Raw genomic sequence first — 27252 nt, 5'->3', positions numbered from 1 at the left:
TGCTTTTCAAGTATCAGAACTCAGACATGTCTAATTGAAGTCTTTAAGTATTCTTCTCCTGCAAAGATGCAGTAATACAAAACGAAAAGTTTTGTGGAATTCCGTAGCCTCAGCAAAGGTGTCAACTACATCACATTCCAAAGTCTGCTAAATTCAAAGTTCATCTTCAATTGTATTTACATGATAAGTTCATGAGTTCATGTGGTCATCTGAAGATTGTTTTGCTCCAGAATCTCTTAATGGTTTATGTACTAGTAGGAAACATAATTTTCAAGAAGTTATGACAACGTGGTTGTACAACTGAGGACCTCCTTAGTAGCCCTGGGTTGTCATTCCTCAAGTACTGTTTCATTCCATCATGCTGGATATAGAAGTTCTCTAGAAGACAAGATTGATACTCATCATATTTGTCAGGTGCCCTTTACAGAAAACACTGAGAGTCTCTCATGACCTACAAGGATTTGTGGTTTTGTTTTTTAAAACTCCATTCTTCCTCCTTTGCATAAGGAAACTATTGTTTATGGAATTTGAAGTGGGGGTGGAAGGTGACTAAGGAATTAGTCATAATTTTAGCTGATTCTCAGATTATGTAGAAAGAGTTGGCAATACTGAAGTACAAACTCAAGAAACTTTCTTTTATTTGTCAAATTAAAAGTAGTGAGGGTTTGACCTAACAAATACTAGTTACACCTTTCACTACTTACAAGAACTTCTATGCTTTGTTAATTGTCTTGCTCTGGTTTGAAGAGTTTTCATTATTTTAACTCTAGTGGTGATGTTATCATTGTGGGGGAGATTGTGTTTTCTTGAACTTATTTTCCTTTTTGCTGAGTTTGGAAAGGAGCCAGATAAAGCAGATGAAATGTCCTATAAACCATGGCAACAGAAGTCTTAAGTAAGTGTAACACCACTGCCAATAACTATTCAGCATTATTTGTTGAGGTCATTTACGGAACACCAGGAAACCCATGGGAGAGGAAAAACTTCCAAACCCCTGCAGTTTTTCCCCTCAGTGCTTCTAGAGAACACTAAATCTTGATGATTCCTCAGGTAAGCCAGGCTATGAAGCCTAGAAAGATGCTCATGGTGCTCACCGTTGGGAAGAGATATGCATTCCAAACTCTTCTCTAAGGGCCTGATGCTCTTCCTGGCTGCACCCTCAGATTGTCATGAAGCAGAGGCACTTCCTTTGGACTTTGAGAGGTTTCTACTGGTTCCACAGTAATGAAATCTGGGGGGGGGGCAAAAAAAGTGAATACCCTGTAAAGAGCTTCCAAAAGTAGCCAAGTTTTCACTGTTGAGGTATAAGGTTCTTAAGAAACACTGAGGCATTATACCAGTCCCATAAGAATCTCTTTATTTGTGTCCATTTTTATTTAGCACATTACAGCTTCAGCAAAGACATGGAGCAGATGTCTGTACCAACATTTGCACATAAATGTTGTGAAGAAACAAAGAAAAGCACTGATCTGTGGGGCCAGCCCAGTGGAGTTACTTGCAGGAAAGGATAACTTGCTGCAGAAATTCAGTCATTTCTACTTGCAACAAGGTAAAAAACCAAGGCAAACTTCTGTTAACAACAGACTGTAGTTCTAATTCAAATAGAAATCTGACAAAAGAGCACTGATTGTATGTGCTGGTAATATCAAGTTGTAAAGACAAGAAGTTGATTTAAAGCCTTTCAAGTTTTGAGAGAGATGCAAGGGACTGTTTTAACACTTATCTAACATCTACCTAGAATGTTTTATCCCCATTAATAACAGTGGAAAAACTGCTGAGTAGCATAAGAAATGAAAAGTAAATCCTGTCTCTACTACAGACATCATTAGGCTCGTGAAGTCTAAAATTTACCATAAGCTTTTAGATAAGTAAGTTATGTAGTACTTTGCACTGAAATCAAATAGTCTATTAAGAATCTTCATTTATTTTTATCTAATTACTTCTAATCTCAAGAAGTGAAACTAAATTACAGTGGCCACATGAGTGCTTTACATACAGCTGATAGAGTTTAAAACACAGGACTAAGATTTAGTAAGGCTTACAAAGAAATCCAGTGGGTTTACAACAGAAGTTAAGACAAGAAATTAAACCAATTAAATGGTGACTCACTTCAAACTTTTTACTTGCTTACAGTCCAGAACTTTGCTGTAAACTTTATCCTCTTCAACATATCCTCTCCTAACAAAAAGTTGTCATGGAATGAGTAGCTGTGAAATTTTGTATTTTTTCTTCAAATGACAAACTGCATGCTGTCCTACAGAACACGAGATACAGCAGGTCTCGTATTTCCCTATCCAAGTTGCCAGCCCTAAGGGCTATGTTTTCCAGCTTAAAGCTTGAAATGCTTTCTCTTAAGACACTTTTACATCCCCTCCTATAAAATGTATCTCTCCAGGTTAAAAGTAACCTGCTGAGTTGCACTGTGTGCTTCACTCTTTTGCAGTTCTTACATCTGAAAATTTACAATGAATCTTTATACAACAATTTGTTGCAGAAACCCTGAAGTCCTCAAAACTTTATTTTAAGATTAAGTCTTTGGGATTCAAGATTGTGGGCTGGAAATAATTTTTTACCCAATCAAAAGCTTAAGCTTCCTTTCTGCACATTCTGTGAGCTCAGAACTGCCATACCATTACTCTAGGCTTAAAGAAATGTCAGCATGGAGACGAAAACAGGAAGATTTCAGTAATTCATGCTTAATTAATTCATGTAATTATTTTTGTTGAAAATACTGCAGTGTCAAAGAGTACAGATGCAAATCTAAAAAAAAAACCATATTCTTTTACATTGATTGTAAAAAATTCCTTTTTTCTCTTAGCAACTTTGGTTGCACTCTTACTGATTGGTCAGGAATATACCAAGTAACAACAAGAGCATCTCCACTCAGGAAGTTTAAGTGCTCACACAAAGTTGTTCTTAGTATAGTCAGAAGAGACTGCAGATTTTTATGAGCAGAAAAAACCTCATGAGAGCTGTAGTCTGTCCCCTTAATGATGTAGTTCTGAGGACTGACATCCAAGGCAGTTGATACTTTTAAAGGAATTCAGGAAGAAGTGCTTGTAATGGTACCGCTCCTTAGCAAGAGGTGGCTTGTGCTTTTGAGTGTGATCTTGAAAAGCACGCTATTAACAATTTTGGATAACACCTTGTTTTAGCAAGAATAGGGAAGAAGTTATACTTTAGTCATGTTGTGTTAATCTTTTGTGATTTAATGCATCCATTTCTAGCAAATTACTTCAGGCCAATATAAGCTTGATTACTCCAAGGAAGTTATTCTTTCCTATATTTAGTATCTATCCATTTAAGAATACACACACTGAACCAAATACTGTGTTACAACAAAACATGCAACAGTGAATAATCTCTATATTCAGGTGCCTAGAACACGTAATTTCACAATTTACAGTTTTACTGGTGGGGAATACATCCATTATGCCATCTCTCACAATAATTCCCTGTATATTCAAAATCCATTTGGAATTTTCCCTATAAAATAGCTTTGTGCTACCATATGTACCACAATCAAAGTATTAAGAGTAATTTCATAGACAAAGAGACAACTAAAGTGCAGAGCCTGAGGGATATATACTTTTTTTTATGTTACTGCAGAAAGAGATTACTGAAAGACTTCTGCATGTAGATGAATAAAATATTTTCATTAAGCTTCAAATGCTGCCCACTGCATTGCTTTTAAATAAAAATGCATACTCTCTATCAGTCACAGCAAAGTAGTAAGTAAACTTACAGCACATTCCTTTAATATATCAAAATGTTTCCAAGGCAATATTATTGAACCTACACCACAGTCCCCAGTAACCTCACGCTGCACGAAAGAGGTGGTAGGGAAACTTATCCAGTTTAAGTGCTCTTCTTTTCTTCACCCAGCAAGTTCACTGTTGCTTTCTTGGCTGCAGGAAAATAAAATCAAGTTCAGTCATAGGCCAACAGTCAAAGGGTTATCTCTGTTATCGGGAACAGAGGTTATCTCTGGGTTGTCCAGTGTTCTCGAGCAGCATACAAAAATTTTTCCTTTTACTCACAAGAGAAAGAACACAGAAGAAAATCATAGCTTTTGTATATACATAGACATAAATACATCAGTAAAATTGATCATGAAAAGATTTTAAAAAGCAAGCAAGAAACAGTACAATAAACATTAAAGACTGACATATATATAACTATGGTATTGTTAAAGCAGGGCTGCTCATAGTGTTAAGGACATTCAGGTTTGCAGCAAGAAATATACCATAATGATAAAACAGGCTTGTAGTAATGCTAATATTTGTGTACATGTATATGTGTGTGCATGGTTTCTTAAAAATAATGCCTGGGGTTTTTATTGTTGTTGGCTTTTTTTTTTTGGGGGGGGGTGGTGTTGTTTGTTTGTTTTGTTAGTTTTTTGGTTGTGTTTTTTTTTGGTAGAAATCTCTATATATATAAATATAGGAAAAAGAAAGAGTAAGTGATGAAATGAAGACAGAAAAATCCCATATGCAACATGGAAGGATATTAATTAAGATACATGCCTAACAATAAAGACTCAGGAAGAGTCTTGCAGCAAAATTTCCAAGAATAGTTGAGAAAAGCAGATCTTTTAAGCAGACAGGAGAACTGCTGAAGTTGGCAAGATGAAATGAGACTGCGTGCACTGTTTGGTGGAAAGAAGAATTAAGATGCTTTGAAATAGCATACCAATAAAATTCCTTTCAAACGAAACTTGAATAAACCTTTATTTTAGCTACTTAATACACTTCCTTCTCTTATTAATAAAGCCATCATCAGATATTTTAGAGTGCAAGGGTTCACTATAGAATGCAAGGAAATAAAAGAAAAACCTTAAGCAATCTACAGTCTGTGATAATGCACAAAAATAAAACGTAAGTAGTTCCTTTAAGAGTGAGGAATCCTTTTACCTCCAGAGGAAGGAAAAGTACAAAAACATATAGATGGGAAAACTGTGCTTCCCATGTTGCTGTTTATTGCTGTTAATTGCTTTATTGCACAACTGGGAACCCCTCTACACTTGCAGGGAGTATTTGAGGGAATATTTTGGGAGATAGGAGGATGCACTGAAACAGTAACTGTATTTATGAAAGGAGTGTCTGGACCTGCCTCTAGAGAAAATGTTTTTAGTGGTGTTTACGGTGGGAAGACACACAAATGATACAATTTCTTCCACTCATTCTAGCCTAAGTGCAATTCTAGGAAGCACGACTCACTGCAATCCCCATTTCCCAAATTTAACTTCTCCATTATAATTCACATCGTCTTCTTACAATTTATTTTTGTTTCCTCCGAGTGGTGAATACGAAGTGCAATAATAAGAGCTCCCCAGTGAAATTCCCTCTACTTAATGTGACCAGTGAACACCCTTTTGCCTACCCTCTTTAGTTATGGTGTCTGCAGTCTCTGCAGCCTTGTCTTTCAGGTCCTGCACAACGCTGTCGAGCTGGGCCTCGTGCTTCAGGAAGAAAGGACGTATAATCCGGTGGTAGAGAAACTCTGCCCCGTTGGAAGGGCTTGGAGCCATGCACCACAGCAGGAAGCCACACTGTGAGAACAAGAACATCAGCCTCAGTAGAAGGAATCCTGAGTAGGAGACAAGGTGCCTTTCCTAAGTGCCACAGAACTGAGCACATTTAGAACAGTGAGTCATCCCCTGTGTGGTCAGGGTTCAATGAGAGCACACACCAGGACAGCTACACACAGTGAATATTTATACTGGAATAATTTCATGGATAGTATAAGGATAAAGGAGGAGGGCTGCAGCAGTAAATATAACCTGGTGTTAGGTGGATCAAGATTACATGTTGGTTTTTTTTCTCTTTAAGGAAGAACTATAAAACCTGGTTATGCAAACATCTGTCTCTCAATATTTCTAAAACATAGGGCACAGGCCTGACTAAAAGTCTAAGTCTCTATATGACTTCAATTCAGCCAAAACACATCCCTGTCCTCTCTGCCTCCCGGCTCTGAAACACAGTGGGGGAAAGAACAGGGCTGTGTGCACCCCAGAAGTAAAGTGACAAGGAGGAGAGACAAACCCAAGCTACGCACAGTGCACAAACAAGGGTAATGCTTCTGGATTACAGTTTAGGTATGGCTTTTAGAGCACCATCTGTTCTCTAGAAAAATCAAAGACCACAGTGTGGGGTCATGTTTCTGCATCGTACAAAAGGGGACTGGAAAGACAGTTATTACATGTACTACAAATCCCTGTCTTTACCACTGAAGCAATTTTATCTGGCTTCAGTTTCACTGCCATACAGCACACAGAGACAGCTATGCAGAACAAGATGAAACATTCAAGGGAGTGCCATAAATAAATCCACTTGAGCTATGAAAATATATATAAAATTATTTTACAGGAGAAAACTGCAACAAAATGAAGTACATTTTCTCAGCATTTGTACAGTTCTTTCTGTACACTATATTCCATGTCAAAAGCCTCTCCAGAAAATGAAGGCATAACAGCTTTTCTCAGACTACCCTTTCCTGAAACACAAAACAAAACCACCCCAGCCTCAGTCAAAACATGCTTTGTCTTCATGTTGGACAGTATTCCATTTTTGAGGATTTCCACACATTTCTGGGTAGAATGGGAACAAAACACACAGTCTTCTTCAAGCAAGCCTTCAAAATATTTTGGAATATGTCCCCTCTGTTCTTTCCAATAAGGTATACTGAGACTGGATGTTCCGTAGGTTCTGCTCTCCACATCTGTAAAATCTTGGCTTTGTCTTCTCTGCAGTGCAATTTACCATCCTTTTGGGTAAGCATTAAGCTTTCTTCTTTAAACTATTTGATCATGGTGTAAAAACAGAATGACTTAAAGGAGTGTTTGACCAGAAGACAAAGAAATGTTTTTTAAAGTAAAGAGTACACCATAGAGATTGGCCCACTAGGAACATTCCAATGAATTAAAACAAATAATTCAACAGGCAATACAATCTGGCACCAGTAAGTAGCAGCTAATGAATTATTAAGTACGGTCAGAGAAAATAAAGGCAAAAAGTGCCTTTATCAATATAAATATCAATTTTCAAAAGCTTCAATTATTTGGAACTTAATATAACAGAAAGAATACATGGTGCTATCTTATGTTGTTATCTTTCATTAAAAGCTGAAAAGTACACTGCCTATATTTCATGTTCAAGAATATCTCATCAGTTACTGAGAGTTATTCAACTTCTCCCAATAAACAAAAAAGGTAGTTCTCCTTTGTTTTAGAAAATCCCTCAGATGTGAGTCCAACTTCCTCTGAAATGAAAAGAAATTGAAATTTCCCTTTCCCTGCCTAAGAAAAAAATCAGTAATTTTGATTTGACAGCTTTGTCCCAGTCTAGTCAAGAAAAAGATAATTACAGATTTGTTCTCAAATACCTATTACTTTTGAATTGTACTGAAGCAGATGTTCATATGCATTTTCTATTGGACATGTACCAAAGCTGAGATTCTCATTCTTTTCAAAGCTTGAGAATGTTAGGCTGCTAACTTAGTTTATTTTCCCCTTGTCTCCCATGAAACTGAACCAGCATAGGCTATTGCAAATAAAGAGGGTTGTAAGAAGGACCAGCAAGCTCAGAGTGGTTAAATAGTTAACTGGAAAAAAAAAAAGCCCAAACCCAGAATATATTCTTTGCAACCCTCCAGACCAGAGGAGGGAGTGGAATTCATCTGAGCTCAGTGTGACTCGCTTGGACCTGCTCCTAGAAGCTGTTTTTGCCCTGGCAGCACCAATTTTGTTCAGAAATAGCATTACAGAATTCCAAGGCAGAGCCATTAGTGGAGTAAGGAGCCTCTCTCATTCCGACCACCAAAAATACTCATAGAATGATAAACTCTGCTACTTTCACTGGCTACTGTTCTCCAGTACCTGGATGACACTGAAGTTTTTAGATCTTGAACAGAAGTATTTAAAAACAAATCATATGCACATGAAATTATGAGTTGCCTGCACATCCTGTGCTTCACAGATAAAAAAAACCCAAACAGATACATAAGAAATGGGCATTACCAAAAAAAAAAGGTCCACAAAATCCAAGAAATGCCATCTGGAGAACAGAAAGTATATACAAACATTTTAACATCTTTAAAGGAGTTCTTCAACATGCCTTTCTCCCACCTGTAAAATCTTCCAGTCTGCTGAAAACTTCAATGTCACAGAGTCTAAACTCTGGACTTTGGGGACTCTGGGGGCAGCTGTGCCCAATGTCTCAGCCATGCAACCGAAGGTGTTTCAAAATACTGAGCATCTAAAACTCAGTCTGGAGTGGAAGCTGCAAGCTGTATCGAACAGATGTGAATATGCGAATTTAGCACGTTTTGAAAATGAAAGCAAGCTCGAAATTTTCATGGATGATGTATCTGTGCTTCCACTTCCTAAAAGAGATATGGAGACATCATAACTACCCTACAAGAGGTTTTAGTTCATGGATGGAATGAAGTGTGGCAGCTGCCTAATTCCTCCTTCTCCCCCTATGGAATAACTTCCATCCATTCAGCAACGCTTTCTGATTCTCAGCCAACACCTGTCTGCCTTTGTACAAAAAAAGTAAACCTCTCCTACCAACCACTACTGAGGGCAAACACTTGACTTCCGTGTGCCTTCTGCAGCCATTGTAGAAAGCTGTGTATTGACATAACTCCTTGTGTTTGCTTTTGCAGAACTGAGAAAAGTGCCTTTCCCTTGATTCCAGCACCACGTGTAACTGTGGCACTCCTGATAACCAGAGTATCAGAGCCATTTGTGGTCTTTATTTGCAAAGTCAACCTGAATTTCAATCGTGTGCTCTTCAGAAGGATAGCTGTGGTGGCATGAAGAAACCATTGCCACATCTTTTTCCACTAAGAATTTAGAAAAGAAGCTCTGAAAATACACTGTATGAGTTCAGAACTGTGAGTATATGCCACTGCAGATTATGGATAGAAGTCATAATTCTACTGAACTACAAGGTATCCAAACAATAGTCACAGTTGAAGCCTGTTAAAGACTGAAAAGGAAAAATGCAGAGGTGTAAACCAACTGTCACAGTCAATTTCTGCATATCAACCAAATCATTGCTGGTACTCAAATCACGCTAACAGCTGCACATAAGCAACCATCTCCTCTGATACCCACCAACTCCTTTCAGGAAACTGAGCTTAATTAAATATTAAAGCTGTAGGACTCAAACTATTCTCGTGTTCCAATTTCCTTCTTTGCTCCAATAGCACAGATGTTATTACCTCCTTCAACAGCCTTTGTGATTTTACTCTCCACTTTTACTAATGCACTTTTTGCACTAAAGCAAAAATAGAGCCACTCTGTGGGGTTTACCATGTCTGTCATTTGTCCAAATTTACCTGAACACCAAGAGAAAGAACTCTTTGGGGTTTTTTTTATGGGACAGTTACACTGTCTTTTTTTTCCTAAAACACAGCAGACCTTTCCCTTCCACCTATCCCAACTTCCCCTCTTGCTTCACAAAACATCAGCTGTAAACAGATCACTTCCACAGTACTAAATTACACATAACCTGCATCTAAAAAACAGGTGTGACCCTGGAATGATTCCAGGGAATGCTGCCATCTACCCATTCTTGGAGACATTAGACCAGTTATATCAAAGGTCTCATTTTAGGAGAGGGGTCACATGAACTAACATACCTTTAACATGTAGTAGAAAGGGAACCAGGACAGAAAGATGTCAGAGAAGAATTCAGCTATGCTGAAAATGCCATACACAACCCAGTAAGTCAGCCACTGTGTGTCATCATCTTTGTTGGGACTTTCAATGGCCTTGATTCTGCAAGGAAAACAAATCAAGTGAGCAGAATAGCAGCATCAGTCTCATCTGTAATGATGAAGGTTTTATGACTCAGATTTGTTGTTATATGTGAATCTTCATAATTGATTTGCTCCACAAAAACTAATTGATATTTATCATACAGACAGTGTGTCAAGATCTTTGAACAGCAAAGTTTTTCCCTACATATCACACTTCAAATCTAAAAGATACTCAAGCTATTTCTAGCTCTGTGATTACAAGGAGGAAAAAAAAAAACCAAACAAAACCAGTGAGCATTCTGACCTTGTTCACGAAACATTTTGAGGGACAAGAAAGGGAGGGGATAATCTTTGGCCATAGTTCCAGTTCTGGAGGCATTGTGGTAATCCTGACAAGAAGGCTACTGTACATCAGAGCATTACTGATCCTCAAAACAGATAATCTGAGTGAGCCCAGTCTTGTGAGGCACAGGATACCAGTGATCACAGCACCTGCCCGGCCTTGCCTACAACCAACAGTGACCATCCTCCTCTGGCCATCAGAAAGGAATGATGAACAGAGTTGTTGTCTTGGATGAAAAATCCTACAATACCTTAAGTTATCAAAATGGGGTAACCTTGCCTCCAGACAAGGCCTGCACAGTGTGCTATGTGTGGATCAGAAATTCATTCAGCACTGCACAGCTTGGGGTTCCTAGCACCACCAGGGGTAAAAGACTGACTGTACTATTCCCCAGGTTTTTTACATAGTTATGCCCAATAAATAGCATTTTAACTGCACTCATATATACATGCACTAGATTCCTCTTTGAAAAGGTAAATTTATCTATAAGATTTGCTCTAAGTCCTTAGAAGCCCTTGGTCTACATAAGCAGAGAGGATCCAGATCCATATGCTGAAGAACACATATCTGCATCACCCACTGTATTACTCTATAAATTAATTCCTACAGGACTTGCAAAGTCTAATGTAGACTAAACTATTAAGAACAAGGTGAAACAACCTCTACTAAAGTACTGGGCTTTCTGCATAATGATTAATGGGCTTTTAATGGGCTTTTGTTCTCCATCTGCTGTGCGAATGCAGTTCAAGTTTACACAGTTCTAAAAATCAGAAATTAAAAGATGCTCCATGTGGTCTTTCAGTAGAAGTAGTGGAGTGGAGTTTCTGGAGCCATAAAATTCCAGTTTAACACTGTAAGAAGTTTAAAAAGAAAATGCTAGCAAATCTAAGCCTGATAATTTCCAGCTTAAGAGTGTTAGAAAGCATTTGTCCACTCACGCTGCAAGATCAAAATCTGTAAGACTCAGTTTAACGAATTTAGTTTGAATTCTTCTATCACTTACTCCTTTAATATCAGCTATATTGTTTCTGAAGCAGCATGTGTGAGATGTACTAGAGGTGCCACGTTTTCTGTTAGTTCCACAGAAAAGGCAGAGTTAGGGAGGTTTACAATACAGAAACCAGAGAGTCGGCTGCAAGTCCATTTCGTGGACTGTGGATTGAGAAATGCTGTGGATTCCGTCACTTCCTAGTTCTGTAAGTCACAGGGGAGCAGGGAGAGTTGGGGGAAATAATTCCTGTGACATGCCATATGTTTTAGCAAAAGCATTGGCAAACCCACCACATGCAGAGGGAGCTGGCACAGCTGCTGGATTGAATTACTTTGATATGCAATACAAGGATCTGATACTTAATTCATGCATTATTTCTACTGGAGTTTGAGGCGGGCCAGCAATGTCCTGCAGTGGGAAAAGCAGCAGCCCTTGCCATACCCCATCAATAGGGGGATCTTACCAAGGCATATGCACCAGCACAACTGGAAGAACAGGTTTTCCACAGGCTGGCAACAGCAGGTCTAATTCTTGCTGCTCCTAACAACACAGGCAGTCCTAGTCCAAGCAGTCTGTTCAAAGGCAGTGACAACTCCAGCTGCTCCTGCTCCCACTGTAAACCACATCCTTCCTATGCCCACACCTCTGAAGAATTCTAGTGAGAACAGGTGAGGGGGCTGTACAGAAACAGCCCCTGAACACCACAGGAGTTAAGGAAGAAGGCTATAGAGCTATTTTCAATGTGTGAAACTGCACTCCTGGAGGGAAAGAAAAAAGTATACCTTACTAGCAGGGATGTTAGAGTGGTGGATAAATGGAGCAGAGAAAGGAACCAATTGCAAAGGTTCTCACTGTTAAGGAAAACTTGCTGTAGAGGCTCACCATGTGAATTTCTTTAGTTCTGCTGACAATTTCTCAATTAGAGGCATAGAGGGGAAGGCTTATTTTACTGCAATAAGCATCCTAGCTTGGTATTTGTGAGAAAACTTTGCAGTGAAACTGCCAGCAGTCTTGCTGTTTTCCAGTCACCAATCTGAAGTCATACATGTATTTAAGGGATCATTGTTTCATTTTTTATAAACATTATAAAGTCATCTCGGCAATTACAAAAATCAACTTTCATTAAGAAAAAAAAGCTTAGAATCTCCAATGTTGTGGCAAAGGGCAGATGGCATATCACTGTGTTAATGGGCCACGCTCTATTATCTTCTCTCCTCTAGAAACAAATGGCCTTTGAGAGCTCCTAAATACAGTGCCATGGGTGTGCTCCCTTTGAACGTTCACCATCTGCTGCTCTAGTTCCTTGGGGGATACATGAAAAACACACTTTTATTGTCAGACAGTCACAAGCAGCAGCACTACAAGTAGTGAAAGCCCTGTCTGATTTAGCTAGCTGATGTACGCAGCATTAAATCCACACGTGGTTGTTCTCTTACACACTGTAGGGAACAGCACATCTCCCCTCCTTCTGCAGTGGTCTGATCTAAGTGGGCAAGTTCAGGGGCAGCCCTCTACCACACCCAGCAGGCAACAGCCATGTCAGCTCAAACTGCTCCTGCTGGCCCTAACTCCAGTCCCAGCTGGGGAGAGAGGGAGGGAGAAAAGCAGGATACAGCAGGGCCATCAGTGAATGAAAGCTTTAACTGAAGTCAAGGAAAGGCAAGTATTTTATAAATATTCTGCTTTGGAATGGGGAGTACGTCCCTCGGATGAGACAGGGAAATCCAGTATAAAATGTCCCTGTTAAATAAAAGGGTGGAACCTGCCTCAATCTCTTGCTACTCACACACTATTTCAATAGCAAGTCACAGAAAATAGTACTTGTCAAAGAACAAGCACAGTAAGTTATATAGAATACCTGAACACAGAGGGGTTTTTTATCCATTTTTAACTACACTCTTTTCAACGTGAGAATCACACTCTAATTAAACTTAAGTCTTCCAAGTTATTCTACAGGTATTATCCTGGTGTAATGCCCTGTACAATTAAACTTAGGAGAGACATCGAAGCTGCTTCAAGCTAAGAACACCTCGTTCTTCTCCACGTTAAGTCACCAATCAAGCAGGCTGAAATTCAAAACGCAATCTCCATCAGTACATGAAAAGTTGCAGACCAAGAGACACTGACACTACGTCCTACTTCAGGATTGCCTTCTTATAACTTATTTCTGTGTTGCAAGAGCAAATAAGTCAGTCTCATTAACACATAATATTAAGATTTTCTAACACATGAAGGACCATCCAAAGACTATAGCTTCAGATTTTAAAAAATGATACTGTTTTGTCTGATTTGACAAAATTCCACGATTTGACTAAATTCCATGTTAGTTAAGTGTAGTAATTACATATCCCAAAGGATTTTTTATACTGCTTAAATACTAACTGTAGAGGACTTCAAAGAGAGCCTCAAACAACCACTTACAGTAGTTCTGCACCTTGAAGGTAAAAGCAGTCACTAGGAGCAGCTACAGTAGTCTGGATAGTAAATATCACAGCTCAGTTATTTCAGAAACAGCTGCCTGTCCAAGAGTGAAAATGACCCACTGTGGGCCAGCACTGTGATGGATGGGGAGCCAAGAAAAACTTCGTTTTCAGCCAGATCTGTTCCCCAGTAGCCCTGCTAGCTGGTTGTGCCAAGGGGGAAGAGTGGAGGCTGTCACATTCTGTAGCAGCCCAGGGCTCCCATCTGCTGTATAGCTACAGTATCAGAGCACTGGCTCAACTTTGACCCTGTTCATCCTAAAATCAAACTGAACCCTAGATCAAGTGTGGTTACTTATCCTGTTACTGATAGTAACAGATACTGGTCTAATTTTAGTAAGTTGCCAAGTGGAGTTCTTCACGTAGAGCTTCTGACTCATTTAAAAAAAAAAAAAATCATCTCTTTTCCAAGAAGAGACTGTTGCTTCTCAATTAGCTCTGGCATAACAAATCATTTGTTACAGTAAATTCACACATATAGTACTCACTAGCTAAGTTACAAGCTTGGGGTGGGGGTTTTTTTGAGCTGAGTCCAGATGTGGGAACCAAAAATAAGGAAATGCCAAATTTTATTGCTGTGGTCTCATGTGAAGTGATCACCCTTATCCCTGCAATCCCTCAGGTGTACCTGAGGATTCTTGTATAAATAAAGTTACAAGTTTAAGGCAGAAGATGAACCCTTAAACCCAGTGATCCTGTTGTAGCTGGGAAGGACTGGACCATTTCATGCATCCTTCCTTCAGTTTTCTGGTCAGTGCTACACAAAGTGAGTAGGCAGGCATATTTGTCACACCCTAATCCAAATGTAAATTTGGGGTTTTTTTTGTCATTTAACTTAAAAACCCATGAAATTACCTATACTTCTATAGAGCTTATGCCTACTGGTCTGCCCCTACTCTTTACTTTACAGTAAAATAACTTACGTCTAGCTATGTATCCAGATACCCACATAGAATCAACACTCCACTGCACCAGAGACTTCTTTAGCTTGGTGCCTCCCTGTCATCCTCATGTCAGACTCACCCTGGCAGGCTGCCTCCCTGACATCTCACGTCATTTCAGTGAAACAAGTACCTGTGCACTTGGATTTGCTTTATCATTTTGGCTTCTACATTTCCATCCATCAGCTAAAAGCCTTCTGCTTTCCATCTTTCTTCCTCCTCACTGACTGCAACAGCAGAATCATGCATTTGCAGATATAGAAAAGATTTTCCTGCCAACTGCACTTACACAACTGCTATGATTTAAGTCTACCAGTACCCTTCTCTCAAAATTTTGTGTATCTAGCAGAAAAACTCATGAAGGATAGCAAGGGAGGGTTTCACTGTCATCTGTCCATGCATAGACAGATATTATTAGAACACACCAAAAAGCTACATGGCAGTAGTACAAAGGGTTCTAAGAGTGTGTTTTAAAAGGAAGTGGAGCAAAATGGCAGCAAAAGGAGCACATGCCATTTTGCCCACCCATGGAGTCTTACAGCCTACATGTTAACTCACCACAAAGCTGAAATCCTGAAACAAAATGGAAAAAAAAGCAGGAATCCTCTCATTTCACTGCTCTCTGCTCATTCTTGGCCCCTTCTCTCCTGGAACAAGTATTTGTAAGGCTAACCAATAAGTCAGTTCCCCAGTTCTGACTCAGGTCAAAACCAGCTTCCCCAAAACACAGTCCCACACATATGCTGGCGTTTCTGCTGAGATTAAGATGCCTTAGTGCCTCACTTCAGACTAGACCCATTTGTATAACAAACACCTTTATATTTTTAACCTAAATGTAAAATGCAGAAGTAAAATTAGAAGTTTCTTACTGCTATCATAGTATTAGACTCCCTGCACCCAAACACTTGCTTTCTTTAGAAAGAAAAGCACATAATTTATCCAAGCAACTGCTAAGATGGCTTTTAAACACGGCACACTAAAACCTAGAAACCAAAACGTTAGTATGCTTCGAGGAACTAATTTGGCAGGACATATTAAAAAAAACAAACAACAAAATACCCTTTTTAGTGTCTGAATCCCCATGAAAAGATTATCAGGAATGAGAGAAAACAGCACACATGCAGACAGATTTGAACATTTTCTACTTATGTTTATACTGGGCATTGTGAATCTGGTTAGATACATCAGCTCTCTCAAATCGTATTCATAAAACAGCAGCAGAGCATTACTTCTGAACCTTAGCACATCATGCATCATCTTTCATGAAGGAAAAAAGTAAGCATTTGCCTTAAAACGTCTTAGGAGAAAGGAAATTTGCTGCCCTAGTTCTCAAGAAATACAGGAACAATTTTACCTTTTCTAAATAACTGTGAGCAAAGAAAAGCAGTGTTCCTGTTTTAAAGGTACACTGAAAGAGGAAAAGGAAATACAAGACAGATTCGAGACACCGTGACAATACTCAAATTAGAACTTGAATTGAGTGTTTATACTTCTCTACAATCAATCCAGATTGTTTCCTGCTAGTAAAGTGTCACGAGCAACCTTTACATAGCAAAAACAGCTGAACTGAAGCAACAGCATAAAATTAGCCAAAGTAGAGAGAGGCATTATTGTACTATATTGCTTTTCCTCCTTGAAGACACTAGTAACAAGTTCAGACATTTTACTGCCCAAAGCCATTTTCATCTTTGCAATTTTTAAACCAAGCATGACAGCACTTAAGAAATTTCCAATCCTTTGCACGCATTTCTTAGTCATCAAAGGCTCCCTTCCTGCTCGCACTCTAATTTTTTTGAGGCAGTTAACCACCACTAACTATGGGTGGAGCTACATTTGAACACTCTAGCTCTGGAAAGTTTAGAGAAGCAGTGAAAATGCTGGCAATGGTATTAACATACTTGCCAACACTCACTTTTTCCATCTCTAGCCTGATTACTGCCTTGTGCAGTTAAAGCTCGCTAGAAGTTTAAAAAGTTGTTTCTGTCATCTGTGGCAAACTTTTCAGTGCTGGTCTACTGCAACCACAAAAGCCTGTAAATCAAGCATTACATTTCAACTTAAAATTATTTACTCTTTTTCATCACATAGCACTTTACAGAATTCTAGGGAATAAGACTAGAGATTGTCCAACTTACTGGGAAACAGCCAGAAAACTACTGCTTCATTTTGCCTATGTTAAGAGACTCAGGTGGGTCCGTGCTGTGACATGTCACAGACTTGGATTTATGGGAAGATTCTGTATTGCCAAAGAAGAAACTCCTCCATGTATAAAACCACTAAAGATTTCCCCAAGGCAAAGCTGAAGGTGAACAAGGGAGAATGAGAAGGGAAACAGCTGTGCCTGCCTGAAGCTGTATCAGGCATTAACCAGGGAGGTGCCCCCTCCCCTGGCACTGGTTTGCACCACAGTGATGAGAAAGTAGGCAGCAGTGCAGCTGCACCACTTCACACCACCTGCTTGGTCTAGCAGCTACAGCCTCCAGCATTTCTCCACTGAAATCACACCTGCTGCACTGCACACACTGACAGTGAATACAGGGAATGACAGAGACCAAAGAAAACAAACTGCAGAATTATACAAGGCCTGACAGGCAGATATCTGCACAGAACTGTCCTGGTTGCATGTGTGAACAGATTTAAATCTGAGCTGAGGGTCTCTGGGTTTGCTATGACTCCAATATATTTTCTTTAGGAAACATAGAGATGAACAGTAATTAACACGATTAAAGTAACCCAGAACTGAAATCCCACTAAAACAGATTTGGAACATGCCTGAGGGTCACACATGAGGCAGCCTCTTTGCCGTTTTAGACAACTGTAAGGACAGGAGTTGATGTCCCTTGCAGAGCACAGACATCTGTCCCACTCCTTCACCCCTCTGAGTGCCTTTTCTGCTGACGACGAGCCTGACCCACTACTTTGTCCCCTGCCACAGCAGAGTGGCTGCAACTACATGACCTTCAAGGTTCCTTTCAACCCAAACCACTGCTTGTTTTTCACTTAAGTAATTCAGTTACCGACAATGGAGAAATGATACACTGACCTACTTTACAAAAGAAGAAAGTAAGTTAACTGAGGAAAAGTAATCTGCTTTTTCTCTTTCAGTACCTTTCTGAGACATTTCAGGCTTGGGTCCATTGTTGAAACACCTGTGTAAACATCAAACTAACACCCTGCACAATACATTCCATTTACAGCTCCTGACCTCTTCCAGAAGCCACAGCTTTTAGAGCAAAAGGCATTTGAGGGTGTGTGCAGCTGATGAAAACAGCTGAAAACTCTTTTCTGTTCAATGCTAGGAAGCAAATTCACTACTGTCAGTTCATACAGCAAGCTCTTCATCTGCCTTTCCAAGGGGGACAGACCAAATAGCAGAAAGGAATAAACAAACCACTCTGGCTAGTGTTCTTTATGCTTTGGGTCTCTATGCTTTGTAAGTGTGGGGGATGGTACTCAGCACCCTGACTACAGTACATGATCCAGAGCAGCAAAAACAAAAGCAGGCAGAGCAAAATGTGGAAAAACTCTACATACCAGATCTGGACTTGGGAGGGGATCGAGCCCACCTGTGCTGTCAGCAGGCTGTCACTGAAAGACACTGGCATGCAGCACACCGCACGCGTTTTAAATTAGATTTTCACCTAAGATTATACTTTTCTACTATAAATGTCATCCAGCATTAAAAAGGCAGCTAAAGGAAAAGCATTACCTGATCGTGAACTGGAAGAAAAACAGAACTGGCATTGTGCATATTGCTCAGCATGCTTTCTTGTTTAAGTAAAACTTGTAGGCACGGACAATGCTCCCATTATTTAAAAAAAAAAAAGTAAAAAACCTGAAACACACCACAGTACTAACATCTGGGAGGTAACTTTTCATATTAAGACACATTTAAAACCCCATTTTGACATGAAAAAGGGTAGACACTCTACCAAAAGATTTTTTAAAAAATCCAGATTTGAAAGAAAAAAATTAGTAATGAAACCTTATTATTCATATTTGATTTGCTACTGCCTTACTACTGCAGTTCTAAGAGTTTGTATTATCAATTTATTCACCATCATTGCATAATGGAAGGTTTAAAATATAGTCCCAAACCAGTTTAAAAACAAATTTAAAAATTTAAACAGGATTGTAGAAAGTAATTACATTACTTTAAAAGTGACCGAAGTCAGACACAAAATATTACATACACATAATTCCTACACAACCATTTCAATGTTTTAAAGGTTTGTTGGATGATATTTCCCTTTTCAGATTTTAATGAAAGAATACTTTTAAGCTAAGCTTTTCACTAAAGATTATCATTTAGGAAACAAAACCTAAGCTTCTTCAGAGGTCCTGTTTTATAATCTCTGAAATTAGCAAACACCAGGAACAGCATTTAGAAAAAATGCTGCTTGGTCTTAAGCATCATAACCATAGGATGTTTCAAGAGTCTAAAACTGAGTCAATCTCTCACATCTCTGAAAAAAAAAAAAAAAAAAAAAAAAAAGAACCGACTTTGTATTGCCCAGGAGCCAATTACAGAGAACATATTTTTTTAAGCTTCTGACTGTATTTAAATAGAGTTATATAAAAGGCAAGCACTGTGTTTCAACAATATAGCAGTCCTGTTGGGAAGGACTTCCATTTTATGAATGTATTAGGTTACACAGAAGCTTTTATTTAGTATGTTTCTGCAGTCTTTTGGAACATACTCGACTGTGGTCCTGCCTAACAGGAAAGGCATTTTGGTCTAAAGGCACATGAAACGTTAACAGTTGCTCTGTTTTTAAGAATATCTAAGGAGACCTTCCTTTGAAAAAGGAAGTATTTAAAAGTCTTTCACACTCGGGAGGAGTTACGGTGTTTTCCTTTCCTCCCCTCATCAGCGAGGCGGGTTTGGAGTAAACAGCACTCCTTAATGCACCTCTGTCTCCAGCCCGTTACAGTACCCAGTACCCTGTATCAGGCACACGCTGACGATGCACCAGCGCCTTCCTGCCCCCCGCTCAAGCCATCAGCGCGAGCTTTAACAAACACCCCCAAAGCAGCGATCCTCCCTCCCGTTACCAGCAGCCAGTAAGATCCAGCTTCCCGCTGGAGATGACAAAGCTGGAACCCAAACCCAAAGCATAACCCGCTACAGGAACCGGCTGTCAAGTGTGGTAACCACCCAGCGTCTCCCATCTGTAACTCCTGACGTAGCACTCGCCATATGGGAGAAGCCTCGTTCTTCACTTGGCACCTGGCACCTGTACCTGCTAAAGGAAAGGGGTGCGCGGCAAAAACAACGCTTGGGAGCACGGTCCCGGAATGCCACCCCTGACAGCCTCGGCACCGGCGCAAGAAATATGATTTTGCAGCAACGTCGGCGAGTGGCACCCGGAACCATCGATGGAGAGGAGCAAGAGGCGCGACACTCACGAGACGTAGGCGGGGTAGGCGAAGCCGATGATGTTGCAGAGCAAGGACGCGCCGTATCCCACCACCAGGTACACGGCCACGACCCCGAGGATGCCTGAGGAGAGAGGAGAGAGCCGTCAGCGCCCGAGAGAGCGGGACGAGGAGGCGCGGGCAGGGCGCGGCCCCCGGGGGGAGCCGGCGCAGCGGCAGCCGGGGCTCACCAGTGGCGATGTAGGTGCGGCTGACGCCGGTCTTGCTCTCGATCCGCTCGAGCACGGCGGTCATGCAGTTCTTCTCGTGTAGGAAGCGGTCGAACCGCTGTCGCATCGCCGCGGTCATGGTGCCGGTGCCGCTCGCTCCGCGCCGCGCCGCAACCCCGCGCTCCCCGCGGCCGAGCGCAGGCGCCGCCCCGGCCCCCAGCGCCCGTCCCCGTGGCGCCGCGCCCGGGGGCGGTGGCGAGCGGCGGGGAACCATCTTCCGCCGGCTGCGGGCCCGCTCCGAGCCCGCCCCTGCGCGAAATGGAGGTCTGGGGGCGCGCCCCGCCGGCGCAGACCCGGTCCCCGGTGGTTTTGGTGGGCTCCGGGCACAGGGCTGGGTGCGGCACCGGGCGCGGTGCGCGCAGCCGATGTCCCCCCGCGGCCTCCCGCTCTCCGTGCCCCGGCGGCAGGGACAGATTTTTAATCTTAGGCGGGGAGCTAGGGACATAGATCCCTGCAAGGATGGTGCGCCTTGTTCAGGTAATCAAATAGCGAGTCCCCTGTGTCAAAGATGGCAAGGAGAAAGAGGCCACGATCGTAGCCGGCTCTAATTCCCCACAACTGCTAGAATTTCCCCCACCCCCAAAATCAGTGCGTGATACCAACGATTTCAGACACGGTGAGCAAAAGTCAGAAACAGATGGTAGGCACTGACGTGATGTAGAAGAAAGGTTATGACAATCTACTGCACGGGTACCCAAAAGGCGTGTGTGACCACGCCGAGGGCATCAGCGCCTTGCAGTAACTGTAACCTGGAATTTATGGTGTGCGCAATGTTCTTGCCAACTAAATATAATTTGTTGGCTGTGTTGTAGTCCTGGAAACTTCCTCGGCTGGGCTGACCCTTCACAGCAATTTCTCTGCGTCTGACTCAGCATTACAACCAGTCCTGGGATTCTTTATGCCTTCTTCAAATCTGTGTTGCTCCTGAGTTTGCCAGAAAAGATTAATCAGTCTTCTTTTGTGTATGTCTTACCGTCACCTAAAAAAAAATTAAATGTAAACATCACATTGTGCTTTGGAGCTTTCAATGTTTTGGGGGAAGGCATCTTGCAAAGAATTTAAATTTAATTGCTGAAATACATATTTCTTTCCAGTAACTGTCTTATTAAAGCAGAGGTGAGGAGAGGAGGGAGAATAATATTTAGTCCATAACCCTGGTTAAAAGGTTTGTCCTGTAATTTTAACTTTTTTTTTTTTTTTTTTTTTTTTTTTTTTTTTTTTTTTTTCGTGATAAAAGGTTTCAGGTTTTTTAAATGGAATTTAAAAATAGAGTTAAAAGTGATCTTTGGAAGTTATGCAGTCCAATGTAGTCTTCTGCTCAAAGTATGGCTAATGCTAAAGCTAGATCTGATGCTGAGGATTTGGACCCCTAGGGTCTGAAAATGTTCATGGATGGAAATTCTGCAGCCTCCTTGGACAGCCCTTCACTGTGCTTAACTGCAACCACAGAGATCTTTTTCCACTCATGTTTGAAATTGAGATGTCCTTTGATGTCACATGTGACTGTTTCATCTTGTCCTTTGCCCTGATTTTTTATACTTCTGAGGAGGGTCTAGTTCACTTTAACATCCAAACAGAGAGCTGAAGGTAGCAATCGATATCCCCACTTAGCCTTCACTTCTGAGAAGAAGCACAACCATCCCAGATCCTTGACCTTCCTTGTATGCCATGTGTTCCAGCCCCCTCCTTTTCCTTTCTTTGTCTGCTGGATCCATCTGATATGTCTTGGGTTTTACAGAGAATGTGGAGGACTCTTGGGACTGGAATTACACAGCATGATGGGATGCCGATGCTTTCAAATTAATAAAGACTATTAACAGGGCCAGATATCAGTAAGAAAGGGTCCTTGACAAGATCCGTGAGAGATTTAACTCTTGGCAGCAAGCAGAGCAAAATCCTACACTTTAATTTAAAATATAGCAATATTAAAAATGTTAGCAACTTTACTGAGATTTCCTTTTTGTCAAGCATAAAGACATTGCTGTGTAGAAATTCCCATCTTATAAGAATACTTTAATGTTCTGATGTGCGTAAGGGTTAACAGTGAAACAAGGTAAGCATCAAAGGTTGCAGAAAGCAGTGTCACTCTCAGATTACTTGTGGTTATGCTGAGATGTGGAGAAAGTACAAGACCTGCTGAATTCTAAATGAGCAATTCTCAAACTGAAGATTTGCAGACTTGGATCATGGTTTGCAGGAGTGCAAGAAGCTTCATGGAAACTATCTGGTCTTTTGGTTTTTGTTTTCTCTCCCATGTTCACTCTCTTTGCACTTCGTAAAGTCCATCTAAAAATTTGGGGGTTTTTCGTCATACCTGTAAGACTGAAGGACTGAGGAGGAGAGCAGATAAGACACAAAAGTTTTATAGAAAAGGGAATTTAATAAAAATGTTAAAAGCAACAAAATTCCTGCTGAGTTTTCATAATAACTCACTGTCTTTGGTTTTTTTTTTTCTATTTAAAACTAAACTATAAAACATGGCATTAGTAGCTCCCCCAGCTGATCTGTGCTAGACAAATGTTTTCAGTGCAGTACAGTGTGCTCTGTAAACTCTTTATAGCAGTAAGGTGCATAACTGTTTGGCTTAAGATACCTATGTTACAGGGCAAGAGAAAAATGAGTTTTTAGAAGAAAGAAATTGGAAAGTCAAATAGAAATAAAGGTAGGGTACTGTACTAAAAATAACAACAGTCTTCCAGCTCAATGTGGACAACATGCTGTATTGGGCATTTCTCTTTCATGTTCCCAGAAAAACCTGAAAATATGAACAGGGAAGGAATATTGTAACCTGAAAGATCTGGAGAGGAAGGCTAAAGGAGGATTGCATGACCTGCTCAAGGAGCTTCTGCAGGAGAGGAAGAAGACCAGAAGAATGCACCAGATCTACCCATGGAGGACTAGGAGGATAAGTGCCTTTCCTTGAAAGATTTGAAAGTACTGGTGTCTTGAACACCAGAATCAAAGCACATGCAGCAGTAGCCCATCTGTCCAGGCTACCCAACTGTAGGTTACCATGAAATACCAGAGCTGACATCTAAAGTCACAGGCTACAGGACACACCTGGGCTAGGAGAGGAATTGCACCCTTTGACCACATGCAGAATGGCAGGCTGCCTATCCTGCTTGCTGAAGGTTGTGCTATGAAACAAGCTAATAGAAAACAGCATATTACAGGGTTATGGCCTTTTCATGATCCTCCATTCTTCATTTTCCCTTTTTGTATCCTATTTTTTTCTCTACCTTTATTTTCCAGTTAATACAAATCTGTATCTTTTTCACTTTGATGTTTTAAGCCATTTAATCTGATTTTAGGATTAGACTAGTGACTAGATAAGCTCTCTTACTTCTTTAACTGTCTGCAACACTCTTCTTCAGAGTGAAACGTCTTTTCACCCTGAGCTGTGGTCCACTTCTATAATCAATCCAGAGTTAAAGGTCAGCTTGTGGCTTTAGCACAGGTACATACTTCATGGACTCACAGAATGGTTTGGGTTGGAAGGGACCCTAAAGCTCATCTCGATCCAACTCCCCTGCCATGGGCAGGGACACCTTCCACTATCCCAGCTTGTTCAGAGCCCTGTCCAACCTGGCCTTGAACGCTTCCAGGGATGGGGCATCCACAGCTTCTTTAGGCAACCTGTGCCAGGGCATCACCACCCTCAGAGTAAAGAGTTTTTCACAAAATCTAATCTAAACCTACTCTCTTTGTTTAAAATCATTTCCCCTTGTCCTGTCATTACATGCCTTTGCAAAAAGTCTTCCCCATCTTTCTTGTAGGTTCCCTTTAGGTACATGAAGGTGCTGTAAGCTCTCCCTGGAACCTTCTCTTCTCCAGGCTGAACAACCCTGTCTCTCTCAACCTGTCTCCCCAGGAGAGGTGCTCCAGCCCCCTCATCATCCTCATGATCCTCTGGACTCCCTCCAGCAGGTCCATGTCCTCCTGATATTGGGGGCCCCAGAGCTGGACTTCCTCCAACAGTCTGCTTGACTTGGAGTTTGAGTGGGTGATCACACCCAAGGGATGTGTGTGTTACCTGGACCAGCTGGTTAAGCCTGTTTGAGATCAGTGTTGCCTAAACAAACCCTGCTGTCTTGACCTATAGCATGTGCTGTCATGTATGTAAAACAATATACATGCTATTGCCATTAAATTAATGATTACCTGCAAACTCTTAGATCATAAATTATTTGAGGAAAGCACTGTAATGTTAAGAAAAGCCCAGCACAGAGTTTTCTGAACAGGCTCACCACAAAAGTAACCAATGATCACTGGCTTATCTTTTTATCTGTGTTTCCTCTCTCCTCTGCGAAGTTCAGAGAACCTCTCCAGGGTTTAGGTACCATACTTCATCCAAATCTACTACTGAATGCATCTTATTATAATGTCTTGTGCATCACAAGTGCAGCCCTTTCTATGGTGTTTCTCACTTAATAAAAACTCTTCCAGATTATTTCCAGATCTTTATGGTTCTCTTCCCTTTACAATCAGGGAACTGAGATGAACACAGATTTAAGCCTAAATTGTCATTAACTTTTGTGTGGGCAATTTTCTACACCTAAAACTTGCTTCAAAGTATTTTAACTGTTTATATTCCTCCATGTGGGTTATATGGTATTGGTTCTATAGTATATCCACCATCCTCATGATGGCCTGTGCCAGCTCTTCACTCATCTCTTTCACCATGTAACACACGGAGCAAAGCAGGGGAGTAGTGCTTGCATTGTCTCCTTATATATGCAAACTTGACCCAAAATACCAACTTGGAGCAACTGAGGGTGCCAAGCTCATACTACTTACAGAAGGTATTGCTTTTCAGTCCACTTACCTGCTACCTCCATCCTTTGTTGGAGATTTTAGTATAGAGTATGTTTATTGAAGGGCTGAGTGGACCTGATGCCTTTTTCTGATGACTTAGGCAAGCTGAAGTCTGCTATCTCTTGATTGCAGACTCTCCAGGCTCTGCCTCAGTCTTTATTTTAATTCACATAAGCTGCAAATAAATGTTTATCGAGTTCTTGGCATCTGAGAGTGTCCTCATAGCCAACGAAATTCTCACTTTGGTGAGCTCCAAGCAAAACTTTCTCCATCCCTAGCTGCTGCTTGTCCTGTGCAATCCAGCTCCTCTTCTGAGATCCCTTTCTGAATGTGCAAATGGCTGGCCCCTTTTTTATTTTCTGCCACCTTCTCTCCTTGCCCAGTGCAAACAGACAACAACATTCTTCTCCAAATACCTTATTGTTGCCTTTCTGACTGCCAAGGCTGGCTGATAAGCAGTGATTAAAAACCAGTTTGACTACATCATTGGGTGATTCTGCACACTGCTTGGAGCTGTGAGGTGGTGTGGTAAGCTTCTCAGTGTTATGCCTGGCCTTCCTACTCTCCTAATTGCCCTTGGAGCTTGACAAGAGCTATTTCCAACTTTGCCACCAGTGCATGCAAGTTCTCTGGAGGATTTATCATTAGGGAAATATAACCTGAATGTGTCAACTTTAACTAAGCTTGCTTTCTGTGAGCTAATGGGTGAAAGGAGTGCATGTTAGTTTATCAAAGAAATGAGAAACTCAATCAAGAAAAAGAAACTACAATGATACACAGCTCCAAATCCTACTTATGAATGTATTTTTTCTTATGTCCATGTTCTGGCTAACCTAGTCTTCCAGCAATGTCTCCAAAACTGAGCAAGCAGAACTGTTCAAACATTGTCTCTCCTCTCTCCCCTGTCCTGGAACACTGTCTACAAACTTTCTTTGTGTTCTTCAGGCAGTACACTTCTCTTATGTTAAGGAGTTGTGTTATCCAAGGGTGATTTGTAACTTAGGTAATATTTGACATATTTGCTTCTTCATTGTATCATTGGGTATTTTTCAGAAACCATGAAGGGGCTAATAGTACCATAGATGGCATGAGATGTCAAAGTGCATTTTCTAAGCCACTTATTTCCTCTTTATTAATTGTAGGAGTTCCTGGTACCAAATCCACATGAGCGATGGGGACTGGGGCATGGGCGCAGTTCGTGAATGTAGCAGACCAGGGAAAAACAGTAGCAGCAAGAGTATCCTGATACCTGAAATAATCCAGATCATACAACTTTTAAAGAACCTCCTACATCTACTCTTCCTGGTAAAAATGGAACTTTTTGGATCTCTGAGCAACAGGATTGATCAATTTGCACTTGGACCCTTCCAGCTGTCCCTCTGTCTAGACATACCAATAGTACTGTTAGTGGACTTTACTTTCTCTACCAAAGTACTTCTGTAAGTCAATGTTAACACCCATCACCTCAAACATCACAGCAATAAAGGGAGTGGAGCAAATGTCACTATCAAATACCACTTTGTGGAGTTTGCTTACGAGCAAGGCGCCAATATCTGTAAATACGCTGCTCCTACTAAGACTGGGCTCCAAAGTCTCCTTACAATATTGCTCTTTCCATACCTGGCTGAATGCCCTTCCCTTATACTTCTGGAGCTACCATGGAGTCTCCTGTGCTTTGTTATAACTTTGGAAAGGAGGCAAAGGATACATCTCTCAACTTCTATGCCTAACAGTCAATCACTGAGTTGTGAATGAACATACTTCTTGTGTCTTCAGGGTAACGCTGGACTGGTGTTTGTGTGTGCTGGTCTTGGCTGAGGCAGAGTTAATTTTCTTTAGCTAGTATTGAGCTATTTGGATTTGTGCTGAAAACAGTGTTGATTATATTCCATACCACATAGCATCATTATCAGGATACAAAGCTGTGGGGAGAAGAAAAGGGGGGACATTCAGAGTGATGGCATTTGTCTCCCCAAGTCACTGTTACACATGATGGAACCCTGTTCTAGAGATGGCTGAACACCTGCCTGGTCATGGGAAACAGTGAATTAATTTCTTGTTTTGATTTATTGTGTGTGCAGCTTTTGCATTCCCTATAGTTTAATAGGCAATACTACTAACTTACTGGACAATTTAGTCTTTATCTCAACCAACGAGTTTTCTCATTTTGCTGGTTCTCTCCCCGATCCCGCTGAGGGAAAGGGCAGCCAGAGGGAGCTCACGCAGTTTGGCGAGGAAGGGGAGGGGAAGAACAGGAGGGCAAGTG

At 41.0% G+C, this 27252-nt stretch overlaps 2 protein-coding genes across 2 annotated transcripts in view; both read right to left on the bottom strand.

Annotated features, from left to right (window-relative positions):
• Positions 1-27252, bottom strand: part of LOC116437867 (T-cell activation Rho GTPase-activating protein-like) — a 633784-nt gene that overhangs the window by 229826 nt on the left and 376706 nt on the right. The gene's annotated exons all lie outside the window — the stretch shown is intronic.
• Positions 1335-20324, bottom strand: REEP5 (receptor accessory protein 5). The gene is made up of 5 exons (XM_032096192.1): positions 20133-20324; positions 19933-20026; positions 9649-9787; positions 5383-5551; positions 1335-3908 (listed from the first exon to the last, which is right to left on the bottom strand). The coding sequence occupies exons 1-5, from the start codon at positions 20248-20250 to the stop codon at positions 3859-3861; spliced, it is 570 nt and encodes a 189-aa protein (XP_031952083.1). The 5' UTR covers positions 20251-20324; the 3' UTR covers positions 1335-3858.

The sequence above is a fragment of the Corvus moneduloides genome, chromosome Z (assembly GCF_009650955.1).
Source record: "Corvus moneduloides isolate bCorMon1 chromosome Z, bCorMon1.pri, whole genome shotgun sequence".
NCBI classification, from domain to species: domain Eukaryota; kingdom Metazoa; phylum Chordata; class Aves; order Passeriformes; family Corvidae; genus Corvus; species Corvus moneduloides.
The sequence above is the reverse complement of the archived record's forward strand: the minus strand, read 5'-3'. Positions and strand labels throughout refer to the sequence as shown.